Source organism: Apis cerana, linkage group LG5, assembly GCF_029169275.1.
Source record: "Apis cerana isolate GH-2021 linkage group LG5, AcerK_1.0, whole genome shotgun sequence".
Lineage (NCBI taxonomy): Eukaryota > Metazoa > Arthropoda > Insecta > Hymenoptera > Apidae > Apis > Apis cerana.
The window spans coordinates 8687023-8699754 of record NC_083856.1 but is presented as its reverse complement, the minus strand read 5'-3'; the positions used below and the strand labels follow the sequence as shown (position 1 = coordinate 8699754).

Genomic DNA, 12732 nt, shown 5'->3' with positions numbered 1-12732 from the left:
CATAAATGGCAATATTATTGCGGATCACTGCGGAAAAATACGAGCCCCCCGCCAATCGATACAGGCGGCCGTCGTCTCGTATATCGAAATCGTAGACGGGTGCTCGCGGTCTCTCGAGTATCGATATCCTCCCAAGCGACGTTTTTCCCTTTCGTCGAAAAATCTTCGTCCGATTCTAGCCGCTCGCGTTCCAAAATTTCATCACGAATCCGCCCCGACCGAATTCTGGCTAGCTCTTTCTTCTAGTTCCAGCTCGACCGTTTGCTTTCAAATTTCGACCCAGTTGACCAGACCAGAGTGTCTACACCGGAGAACAAGTTGGTACAAAGTTTGCGCTGCTGCGATTGTACACCGCCGATCGTTGACAAAGACCAATTAATCGACACTTTGCTGCCCACGACACAAACACGACGCTTCCTGCTTTCAGTTTCAAACCGAATTATTTCCAAACTGAAATGTGTTTGTGAATTGCCGATTAAACGAGGATGTATCCTTATTTATTTATTTTTCTTCCTTTCAATTGCGATTAACAAAATCTCTTTATTATTTGCTTCTACAACTTTCCACGTGAAACTGTTGAAACTTAAAGTTATCTTTCATTGCGGAATTTAATTACGCAATCTCGAATACGAATTACACGTTGGAGAGTTTCATTCTACCACGTGTTACATTTGTTTCAATTTCAGACGAGGAACGCTACCTAAGGACGCCACCACGATACCGTTCCATTCAGCTACGCTCGTAAGCTAATAATGCAACGATCACGCGAGTCAACGACGCACGACAACTCGTGACACCGCGATTCTACGTGATCGTACTTAACACGGTTCGTCACGGCTTCCCGATTGCGCCGCACGAAACGATACGAAGAACCGGTGAATTAACTCGAATTCCATCGGTGCCGCCACGTCGAATCTCGTTTCTTTTCCTTTTTTTTCTTTTCACCTCGTTGTCGAAGTTGCACGAGTGCGTCTTGCACGGCTCGGCAAACCGAACAGCGCACACCTTATGCATTATTTATCAAGTGTCTCTCGTTGCGCGCGTTAAGTGTTAAGTTTCCACTTCAAGTGTCCTCCCGCGCTCGTGTTTGCTCGTGTCCTCGTGACACGCTACACTGTTATTGAAAGCGGAAAAATACCTGTCCTCGAGGACTTGTTAATCATTCGATGAGATAAATAGTAGACGTCTGCATATCCTGGTCCGCTCTCGAATCGAATCGATAGGAAACGTTTGCGGAATTACGCGTTATTTGTGCAATAATTCGTCGAAGGCGCGATTTCGAATATATACGAAATAATTGGCAACCTGTGGTTGCTACAAAGGGATCGCCGCTGCCACTTTTAATCAACGATTTTCAAAGGTCGTTTATTTCGACATTAATACCCGGATTTTCGAGAAGATTCACGGGTATTACGCGCGGATTTTATTTTAAATGAAAATCTTATTAAAATTTAAAGAGAGAGAGAGAGAAAATGTATATCGCTGTAACTCGAACGATTCTCGATCCTTTTCGAAATAAAAAAAAAAAAAATACAAATATGTAGGTGGATCGCGGGCCCAACGGTATATCAAGCGATAATGGAAATTTTGAGTTCTTACGTTCCGATTGAAATATTGGAATTAATATTAAAAAAAAGTAGCTTCAACGGTATCGTTCTCTCCATTTCCTGAATAGGATTTAATGGCGAAATTTTTCTTCTCGCGTTTTTTACATAAAAAAATTCGAAGCTTCCACACGTTTTAATAATTACATCAGAATTTATTAGAAACGTTACAAACATCTACGTGTTTTTCTTCTTCTTCTTTTTTTAATTTTCCTTATAGAGAGGAGGATCGAAAAGTATTTGAACACGAAATGAATAATTCATTTTCCAACAATCGGTAAACAAGCAAGGACGCAATTCATGAATTTTTTATTCAACTTTCGCCTGTCGGCCATCGAACCGTCCCAGGATCTCATTTTCAGATAACGAAACTTTCCGTTCTCGTATTGGATCGCTTAACGAACCCTGGAACGGTTCTCGAATCGTTCACCCCTTCTTGGACCGGTTAGGGAAAACTTTCCAATCGTTTAGGGTCCCATCGCATCCATTCCATACCCGTTAAAACGCCTAATCGAATCCATTCGTCTTCCGCCCTGATCGATTTCGCTTTCTATTTCCGTTTAGAAAGTTCTCTGGAAATCTTCAATCTTCCGTTACAACGGATACAACGATTTTCAGAAAGCTATTTTCCCCGGCAAGACGAGGGCAAAGACAACGATTAATCGGATCAGGAGTTCAACACGTTTCCAGGATATCGTCTCCTTTGTAGATCGATAATCGAGAATTGTTCCCCGGAATCAAGTATCGACACGAGTTGTTGGGCTACGTACAGGCTACGTAATTCCACCCAGCTAGCGGCTTCGAAATTCATTACTGGCTCGAATCTTACACCGTTCCCAAATCCCTTAGAGGCTTGTAAAGGAACAACCTACCTCGGTTTTGGGCTTTGCCCCAAACTCGAAGACATCCCTCCCCCTCCATTAAACGGCGAACCAAGACCATCGCGTTTCTCAAACTTGCAAACTGGTGCGTATATATACTCCTTCAAATTGCACGGATAGACACACAACGCTTGCCTTACTTTCTCTAAACCGATTATTCTATTATATTATAAAATTCAAATCTTCAAACGCGAGAGTTACTAAGATTCCATGGGATCTAATCGTTCCCTATTTCTCTCTGCCTTCTGGAATCGAGACTTTTCGAATCGAGAATGGTAAATTAGCTTCCTGTCCACGCGTTTCCACGAACGCGGTTACACGGCGGAAACTCGTGGCTGCGAAGTATAAAATTTAAACTCTCGCTATGGGAGCGTTTAACAGTGACGAAACTTTACGCATTATAACGTTATTATATAATTCAATGTTACGTTCGAAATCATTGCAGTCGTACATTAGCCACGCGAAAATTTCAGGAAATCAATTTCTCTGTTGATCCTCTGCAATCGTATCGTCCGAAAAATTGGAAAAAATTGGAAGAATTCTCCGATTCCACATTGGAATAAAATATCAAACGAGATATCTTTATCTTTATCCCCCACACTTTGAGAAACCCCCCTCTCTCTCTCTCACTATCAACCTCCGCAACGTTATAACCGAATATATTCAACGATCGAAGAATACGCGACTCGAAATCCCCTTCCTTATTTCCCCTGCACAACTCGCGGCCGAGCGCGGCGATTTAATCCGGGGTTGGAGAGCATCGTCTGACACGCGTTGATACGTCAAGGTTGGAAACGCGATATCTCGCTTTCGTTGTAACGAAACGAAACGGAACGGAACGGAACGAAACGCCGTTACCAGGGAGCGAGCGAGCAATACCAATAGCTCCGTTGAGCCCGATGGAACTCGATTGCCGGGGCGAAACACTATTTCGAGCGAAACGGCGACGAAACGGATCTCCCCGGACCGGGTCACGGGGAGCGCGGGGATCGGATGAAAGAGGACGAGGAGAAAAACGAATCGAACCGTTTCGACCGTTCCTCTCTCCCTCCCTCTCTCCCTCCCCCTCCCCAGCCCGACAAACCGAGTTTCATCGAGTTATGCGGCTCACAATCGGAGTAAAACGTTCTGTCATGCGGCACTCGATAAGCTCGCGAGCGAGCGCGCTATTTACGCTCTGCCTTTGTCGCCGTTTCAACGCCACGCTTTTACCTCTCCGGTTTGTTTAATCGGCCGATACCGATCGGAGGCAGAGAGTTGCAGAGACGGACGCGAGCTTTTTTTCTCCTCCTTCTCTTTCTCTCTTTCTTCCTCTCTCAAGTGAAATTGATTGTTTCGCTTTGGAAAGAAGCTCGATCGCTTCTTCGTTTTCCGAACTTCTTTCCAAACGGCGGCGGTGGTATCGGCGGTAGTTTCGTAGGTTTAATTTAAGAAGATCGCGGTTTAAAAAGTGGGAATTACTTTGCGAAGTTTCCCCCCTCTCCTCCCAATTATCCGGAAAGTTATCGGGTATAGGGAAGAGGGTTACGAGTTTTGTTCGATAAGAGTTTCAACCCGTGGAACGAATTAACGTGGAAGCGATTTGGCCAAGTCGCGCGAAAACTCGTGTTCAGATGGAAACACACTTCTGACAGCAATTAAAACGCGTAACAATTTCCCTCGAATTAATCCGTAGTTGCGTGTGGAAATCATTAATTCTCCCGGCCGGGCAATCGTAACTAACGAGATCGCGTCGTATATTTTTTTTCTTCTTCCTCTTTCTCCTCCTCCTCTTCTTCTCTCGCGTTTCTGCTCCCGACTTCTCTCCTTTCTTTTCTTTTTCCGCGATTCTTTCCGCGCTATTATTTCCATTACCGCGATTTCTGTATCGCTAATAATGAATTAAAAGTAAAAAGATGTTGGAGAGCAGAAATCTGTTAGTCTGGCTAAGGAGGAAACCTAAGGAAGATAGAGCAGCTCGAAACCTTACTAGGGTATTTAATCCCTATTGAAACTGCTTCGCGAGATCGTGGGTGTTATCGAATACCGATAGCTCCGCTACACCCTGACGATTCAATTTAAAATTACCGTAATACGATACTGATCCTCATTTAAGATCTTATCGAATGGATTTTACATAGAAATCAACAACTATCTATCGAATCGAGTATCAAACAGATTCCGCTTTGAATTTTCCCGAATAAAATTTAGATCTCGTTTCGATTATCATCCCCCTCCTTATCATCCTCTTACCTTGTCGTCCAACTTTCCATTCCCCTCCTCTTCTCCCTTCCTTTCCTTTCCATCCTGCTTCCTCCTTCTGTCCCTCTCTCTGACCAGGCCGTTCAGACTTTTGTAAGACAAGAGGCGACACATGTCGGTGGTCAAGTCGGGCAGACGATTCTTGCAATCGCCGCATTGCAACTTCTGCTGCGGCATCTCGCAAGGCGGGCCCCCGGCCACGTCGCCCCGGAAAACCGGAACTTCTCGCTCCCTCCCCCACTGTACATCCTCATCCTCGTAACTGGCCCGCGCTCGAAATACCTTCGAGCGCCGGCCACTCGCGTTTCCACGCAGATTACACGCGATTCTCTCCAATCTTCCGATCGACTTGGAAAATCCGAATATATATATGTATATATATATATCTTTTCCTCCTCGAATTATATTTCCAATGACACGATAATCACTTAGGAACGAAACTTGGACGGTACTCGCACGATGTATATGGATTTCTGGTATACGGATAAAATTATCGCATCGTGGAAATTTGGTTGCTCGAAAGGTTCGGTTGTTCGTATTTTTCTGTAAGAGAGGGGGAGGGAATGATTGGACAAAGTGATTTGATACGTGACGAGCATCAGCAGGGTGAGCAAAGTCTCGTATGTATGGGCTTTTAAAGGATGAAACCCCGTAAGACGAGTTTTTCGAGAGAGAGAAAGAGAGAGAGAGTTGTGAGAGAAGTTTTAGATGGCGCGAAAGTTCTACGACATCGGTAGATCCTTAGATAGATTTAGCTTAGGGAACTTTTTTTCCTTTTTGATAGAAAAGTGATAAAAATGTATACAATATTAGACTGATTATCCGAGATATGCTTTGTTCTTGTATCGAAAATTTCGAGATTGTTTTCCATCGGATTCCGTGACGAAGAAGGAACGACGGCACCCTGCTTCGAAATCTGTTTTACTCTTTCGAAATTCGCTGGAAGAGAGCACCAGTGGTGAATCTTTTCGAAACAACTGTAATTCAAGAAGAAGAAGAAGAAGAAGAAGAAAAAGAAGAAGTAGGAGGGGAAACACGATCGTGCCAAACCCGAGCATTACAGAAGAACTCTCTCCTAAGCGTAAGCTTGCCACGACTCGGTCGAAGAACCATTTTCAAACTCGCGTTCGAGCAACTTTTCTTCCCTTCTCCTTAACCGTATAAAACTGTCCACAGAGAGAAGTAGCGAAAGTAGCGAAGGGACGGAAACGGGGGATAGAAAGAAGGATCGATCATACGTTCAATCTCGAGAAGTTCCGTAACGCTGGTCGCGCATTAAGAGCGGCTCGGCGCGGTGAAATTGGGGCGATCGAAAGAAGCTCCTTGGCACAGTTTCACCAGATGGTGGATCATCGTCGTGGGCAGTTTTCAACTTCCTTCGTTCTCGCGTGGCCAGGTGTACACACAGACCTGTTTTCTATTTCGAAAGCCTAACTGGCGCCTTTCAAACCCCGTTCTCACCCTTCGACCCTTCTCTCTCTCTCTCTCTCTCTCTCTCTTCTGCGCCGGCGGAATGAAAAATGAAGTCGACCGCGTTCGCGCGGGTATTTTAAGAAATCGGGGACGCGATGCTTCGAGGCAACCACTTGGAAACTCAAACCGATCGAGCACCGCTGTTTCTCTCCTCGAAATCGCGATCCCCACGATTTCCTATCGGTGATCCCGCGTTTGTTCGACGACGTTGGGCTCGGCCGCGTTTAGAAACCAGAAAAATCGGAACGACGATCGACCAACGACTGACTGAGAGAGCGGTTTCGAGAGTCTGGGACCGCCGTTCTCGTCGTTCCCGAAACGTTTAAAAATATCCAAGAGGAAGGTGGACGAGGTCGCTCGGCCGAGACGACACGCGAAGCTTGAAAAAAAATTTAAGAAGCTAGAATCCGTCGCGGCAAAAAAAAAAAAAGAATAATCCCGCGTAGTCGAAAATAGAAAAAATCGTTAATTGATTAAATTTATTACACGTTTTACTTTTTCTCTCTCTCTTTCTCTCTTAATGAAGTGGAATTTAGACGATATTTATCGTACATATTATATATATATATGCAGCTGTCGAAAGTGGTCCGATTATTGTCGCGTACAGAGCAATAACGAGCTCGTGATTTATTGATAATTTAATTCCATGATTAGCAGGCCGTCCTAATTACGGGAATAATTCATTCGAAATGTGTAAGCTTCGCCCTCGAATCAATTATCGATATTTCCCGCTTACATCGGTAGTTCGGATCCTCGTTACTGCGATATTTATTTATTGTTCCCCCGATGATAAATAGAGTTGCTTCTTTAACGCGATATCGCGATAGTACGGCTTTCAGCTACGGTCGATTTTAATTACGGAAATTTTCGACGCTTCGAAAACTCGGCTATACATATCGATAATTCCCCGATCAAGTTTGGATGAACGAGTCGAGAATTCTGAATACAGGGCTCGCGATACACGGGGGAGGAGGGGAGGGAGAGAAGGAGGAGGAAGAGGAGGACGTAAAGTGTCTCGATCCTCCGATCCCTGCGATCTCACTTTTACACAGATTTAACGGCGGCTAATTGCGGGTTGTTAAAACATTTTATGAACCCGTTTTGTGCGGGGTTCGGTAAGAAATAAATAAAAAAGAAAAAAGAAGCAATAAACGGATTTCGCCCGAAACGACGATTGTAACCCAACGTCGATTGTTCCACGCCTCCGGGGACAATTCTTCGAAGGGACTATCTTCCGTCTATCATTTAACATTCCTATTTTATCCTTTCTTTTTCCACGCGAGAAAGTCTTCTCTAACGTAATAACGTAATACAGAGACAGTAAATTTTAATCGATGAAATTTATATCCACCGCAAATGTATCCGCGATAATCAGGGGGAGGAGGGGCAAAAAAGAAAAAAAAGAAAAAAAAACGAAACGAGACTGAAACAAACGTTATTGCCTCGAGAGGCTATAATCGTGGACGGCAAAGGAACGTCGTAACACGGACTTTATCGTTATTAGCACGATCTCGGAGGGGAAATATCGTCTCGAAAGTGGGAAGGAGCGAAACCTAACTTTATTCGGCCAACCCGATACTAATTACTCGCGAAGAGAAACTTGTTCCCCACGGCTAATTGAATACGGTTGGTCCACGGCGATTTCTTCGCCCGGATACGGCGTCCCTTGTTTCCTCGCTTCCCTTCGTTCCTTCTTTTTTTCGGCGAGGCGAGGAGGAGTCGAGCGGGGCTCCCGTAATTGGATTCGTCGTCGATTAAGAGAGGCCACCCTTCCCCTCTCTTAACTCCATACAGTTTACAGATTGTACAATCGAGGAGGAGGAAGAAAAAAAAAAGAAACGCGCAATTAATGTCGAATTAGGAGGTCAGGAGCAAGCTTTTCGATCTTTTCTCGAGTTGATCTTGGCATGCTCGGTTTCCATTAGTCGAAGGGGGAGGGGAGGGTGGTAAGTGATGGAAGTAATTTGAAGAATTGGTTCGTTTGGTGGTGACGGGGGTGAATGGAGTGGCGCGATAACGAGGGCGTTCCCCAGTTGGTGTTTGGGGAAGAATTGAGCATCGGGGAGGGATTAGAAAAGGCACGTGTGGTTCGCGCGATAATTTTTCTATGGAGCCAAGGAGTGGAATTAATTTTTGCGAGAACGGATACTTTTGATATTGAAATTGTCGAATCGAGCGAAACAAATTGTTTTATTCGTTTCGAATAAATTTTTTTTGTAAATTATTATTAAAAAAACGCACGAATTTCGAATTTGAAAATTAATGTTAAGTTTTTGTCCGAGGAAAGATGATTTTATTAGTTGTTTTCATAATGGTCTAATATAGTTGTAGGTGCATAATACGTATGTCGGTAATTTTAATTTTGCAAAAGTATGGAACGAATTTTAATAAGTTTTATATCATTCATTTTAATAATTGGATTACACTTCTTTGCTAGTTCTCTTTCGTTTTCTAGTTAAAAAAAAAAAAAAAGAGAGAGAGAGAATAATTAAAAGGAATTTAATAGATTATACCGCAAAGTGACCATTTTGATCGCGTTATAAGGGAAATCGTATTTCAATTTTCGATGTTCTTCATTACGAAATAATGGTTAACCTTCCATTAACGGAGCAAGTAATCTACAAGTAATCTACAGCACCCTGATATTAAAGATCATTTTATTAAGAAAAATATAAATTTTTTAAAAAAATTAAAATTAATTATCTTACTTATACAGCACAGTGCAAAAAGCTCAATATTAAAAATCGAGGAAGACGTGTAACGGCGAGATTGACGAGAAATTTCCGCAAAATTAGACAAAGTTGGTCATCGTGTAAAGAAACTTTTTGTGCCTGATGCTATCTGTGTGTGTAGAGGAAGCGTTTCGCAATATCTAGCCGAGAAAAACGAAATTGAGCGCGTCACCGAGGAACAAGGACGTCGACAGCTGTCCCTCCCGAAGGGAGGAACCGTCGAGACGTCGTCGTAGCGTGTCAGGTATAATGCAATCTCTCGTCTTATCCGCGTTTCTGCGAGAATACGACGAGTCTAAGTTTATCAGAGAAGCTGCAGCTTCCACGCCCGGAATAAAGGGATTCAAACTGGAACGCTACCGGAGAGTGGAAAAACATTTCCCGATGATAAATCGTGTATCGCGTCGCGAAAACCTCCATTCGTCCAATTACACCTGGATTTTATCCGATTATTAATTTTAATTGGTAGGAAACGAGCAAAATAAACGTGTACATATAAATGGAATCATCGCTGGGTTCTCGTATTATTCCGTTCAAGATTTTAAACACGAAACAATGGGTTCTGTTCTTCTTTGGAACTTGTTAATTAAATTTATTAGAGAAGCAAAGAAAGTTTATTACGGAACGATGAATTATTGCTCACATAGCTCACGGTCAAACTTCCCTAATTGCTCTCGTGATCTCGATAAATATCCGCGACCTCTTTCGAGATGTATCTGTCTTATTCCCGCTCCATTTATTATTTTCTTTTTTCTTTTTCTTTTCTTTAATTATAAATCACGATCGATACAAAAGGGTTTTATTAAGAGCCTCGTTAATAAAGCGAGGGTACGCCATTGTTATACCCATAGAGAAACGGGTATTAATAGATTAAAATGATCCACGATTCAGTCGACCAAAAATGACATGATCGATAGAAGAACCGGCGTTCAGGTGAAATGGAGTATAATACGAACGATGAGTTAATAAATTTAGATAATTGCCAGGAGTGGCGTGGCAGAACCAGCGTCAACAAAGGATCGTCAATTTTCGAATGTTGCCCCCGGGACTCGTATAAAATTTTGCCAGTGCGACTCCAACTCCGTTCGTGCAGCACGTAACTGATGTTGCTATAGAATGAAATAAAATTTCTACTTTTAAATTGCATCTCCGCGTGAAATTTCTCTTAGAATGCAGCGAACAAAAAAATGTTCGCGATGCATTTTCGTCGAGATATTCGTTTCTCAGAGCGGAATAACGTTGAATACTCTATTAGGGAAAAAATAAAACGAAGAGAGAGAGAAAATTGTCGAAGAGAGAGAAAGAGAGAAAGAGAGAAATTGTTAGCATTTCGATAAGAAAGAGATAATCCGGTTGTAACAAGGGTTTGCGAATGCTGTCGACTAATATATCCAACGTGGTTTACATTAGAGAGAAACGCTATAATTCTGTCGCGAGAAATTGTTGAAACAACGTCCTTTTCTTTTCTTCCGCAAGATTCGCTAATAAATAACGTCTGAATTAAAATCACAGCTTGTAAATCGTCCCTTTCCACTTGTTACTTGAGAATTTATTTATTTTCACCTTTTACACAAATTCCCTATGTGAATTTCTTATTTCTTCCTTCCTTTTTGCAAATAAGAAAAAAGGAACAAAAAAATTGCGAATTCTTTGCCAACGCTTTCTCTCATTTTCCAATTAAAAGAAAAAATTTTACTTCTCTCGCAAATTTCTTTATAAATTTCTTCAATGACTTTTCAAAAAATTTCACTTTTTTCTTCTTTTTAATAAGTTTCTTTAATTTATTTGGAATTATTAATCACTCTTTCTTCGTTTCTTTCAATTAAGAAAAAAAAATTTCACCTTTTTTTCTTTGCAAATTCTTTAATAACCCTTCGTCTTTAATTTTTCGATTAAACAAGTAAAGTGATTAAAAACAATTTATTATCTCTCGGAAAGCGTGCAATTTTTCAAACCTCGAGGCCCCCCAGATTCACAACGAAACCGATCGATAAATTGGTTCCCGGAATCGCGATAAATTTACGCGGCCGAGTTTAGGTCGTAAATACATCTTTAGCGAAAACTCAGCCATCGCAAAAGTTTCAACCGGCTTCGAGACGAACTGTTCGAAGCCGGCCGACTTGCTCGCGCCAATTAATTGCCACCGATTATCACCGAGGAACCCTTGGCCTCCGATTAATCGCGGATGGAGTGACACGCGCGGAACTTGAATGCATTACTCCACGATTGCGATCCAACAGTTCTTGAAATTCACCAATTTATCGGGAACAAAACCGATCTTTCGTAATTTTACAGCGAACCGATTTTTCCATCGACGTTTCACTCGTGTCATTAGTTTCGTGATTTGTTAGAGAGAGAAAAAAGAAATTCGATATTATCAAGCTTAAATTTTTCTTATTGATATAAATTAATATTTGAGGATATTTTACATATTTGAAAAAAATAAATTTGGTTATGATAAGTTAACTTTTACCGCATTTTGCGAAAAATTAACCAGGTTAATTTAAAATTTTAGTATTTTCGTTGTCACGCAGTATTGATTATTAATTTTCGTGAAATTTTGTATCAAATAATCATGCATCACGAAAACAATGATTACGAATTTTATTATTAGGTGATATTATCGACTCTCATGGAATTTTAAATAATCATGCGTATTAAAAACATCGATTACTTGCTTATCTGTTTACTACGCTTACGCTTCTATTTATTTATTTTTTAATAGTATTTTTCATATTGCGTAAATTATAATATAATCGAACTTGTTTTTCTTTAAATAATAGCCAATATGTCGAACGAAGCCTCATAAAGACGCGTCATAACAACAATTTCATCTCGCTTCATATTTGTCGTCTTCCAACGAGAGATATTTCCTCCCCGTTCAAATTATTACAACGAGTAAAAACGGTCGCTCCATCGCGAGAGAAGAAACGGAAGGAGATAGCCAGATCCAAATATCGGCCGACATCTCGCGATTATGGCGAAAGTTCAGCGCGGAAACACCTTCATAGCGGAGTTTTATTTAAGCTTGAAGGTGTTCAAGTCCGTGTTTACAGCGTCCGTTGGCGCGAGATTCTCGAAAATAAATGAGGGAAGATGCGAGATCCGGAGAAACTTGGGAAAAACTTGCGAAAGATTATCCGAGACGCGTTGAGGCGCGTTTGTTTAAAAACGGCGGATAACGATTTTCCAAGAGAGCCGGCGTTAATTGGTTGTGAAAAAGCCGATTACCGATTTCGAGAGATCCGAGCGTCACGCGAGCTTGGATCCGTGGCTCGTGATTTCGAAAGAAAGCGACCGTGATTTTGCTCGAGAATGTTGCTCGTTTAGAAATTAAGACGGAGAAATGAAGAGATGAATTTTAATATAAATTTTCTTTCTTTTGTTTCGCGATAAACGAGCGGAACGTTGTAAAACATTATAGGCGATCATTTAAGATTTAAAACGAAATTTAACATTTGAATTTTTTCCATCCAGTTCGTAGATAAGAAGAGTTTCTATTTGTTTTTAATTTTTAATTTTTCCCTACAGTTCCGTTTTCTAATCATTTCTGAAGCACGATCTCTTTTCTCAATAATCATAAATAAATCGCGATTTCTCTCGCCTAATAATATATATATATAATTGTATCTTTAATACAGTGAAATAAATATATTATTTTATATTTATGGACGAGTCGTAAGATCCAACGAAATATTAAATAAAATCAATCAATAAAAAAAAACTAACATAAAATATATCCGTAATTTTCGGTGGAAAAACTATAATTAATAATCGATATTTATAAAGATATGTTACAAA

At 41.2% G+C, this 12732-nt stretch overlaps 1 protein-coding gene across 8 annotated transcripts in view; it reads right to left on the bottom strand.

Moving 5' to 3' along the window:
- LOC107994408 (uncharacterized) overlaps positions 1-12732 on the bottom strand; it is a 169073-nt gene that overhangs the window by 58221 nt on the left and 98120 nt on the right. For 7 of the 8 annotated variants that reach the window (XM_062074857.1, XM_062074859.1, XM_062074858.1 and 4 more), the window contains one exon: positions 4718-5269. The exons of the other annotated variant lie outside the window; for it this stretch is intronic. In XM_062074857.1, coding sequence (XP_061930841.1) covers positions 4718-5269 — 552 coding nt within the window. The remainder of the gene's footprint in view (positions 1-4717; positions 5270-12732) is intronic. 8 annotated transcript variants of the gene reach the window in all.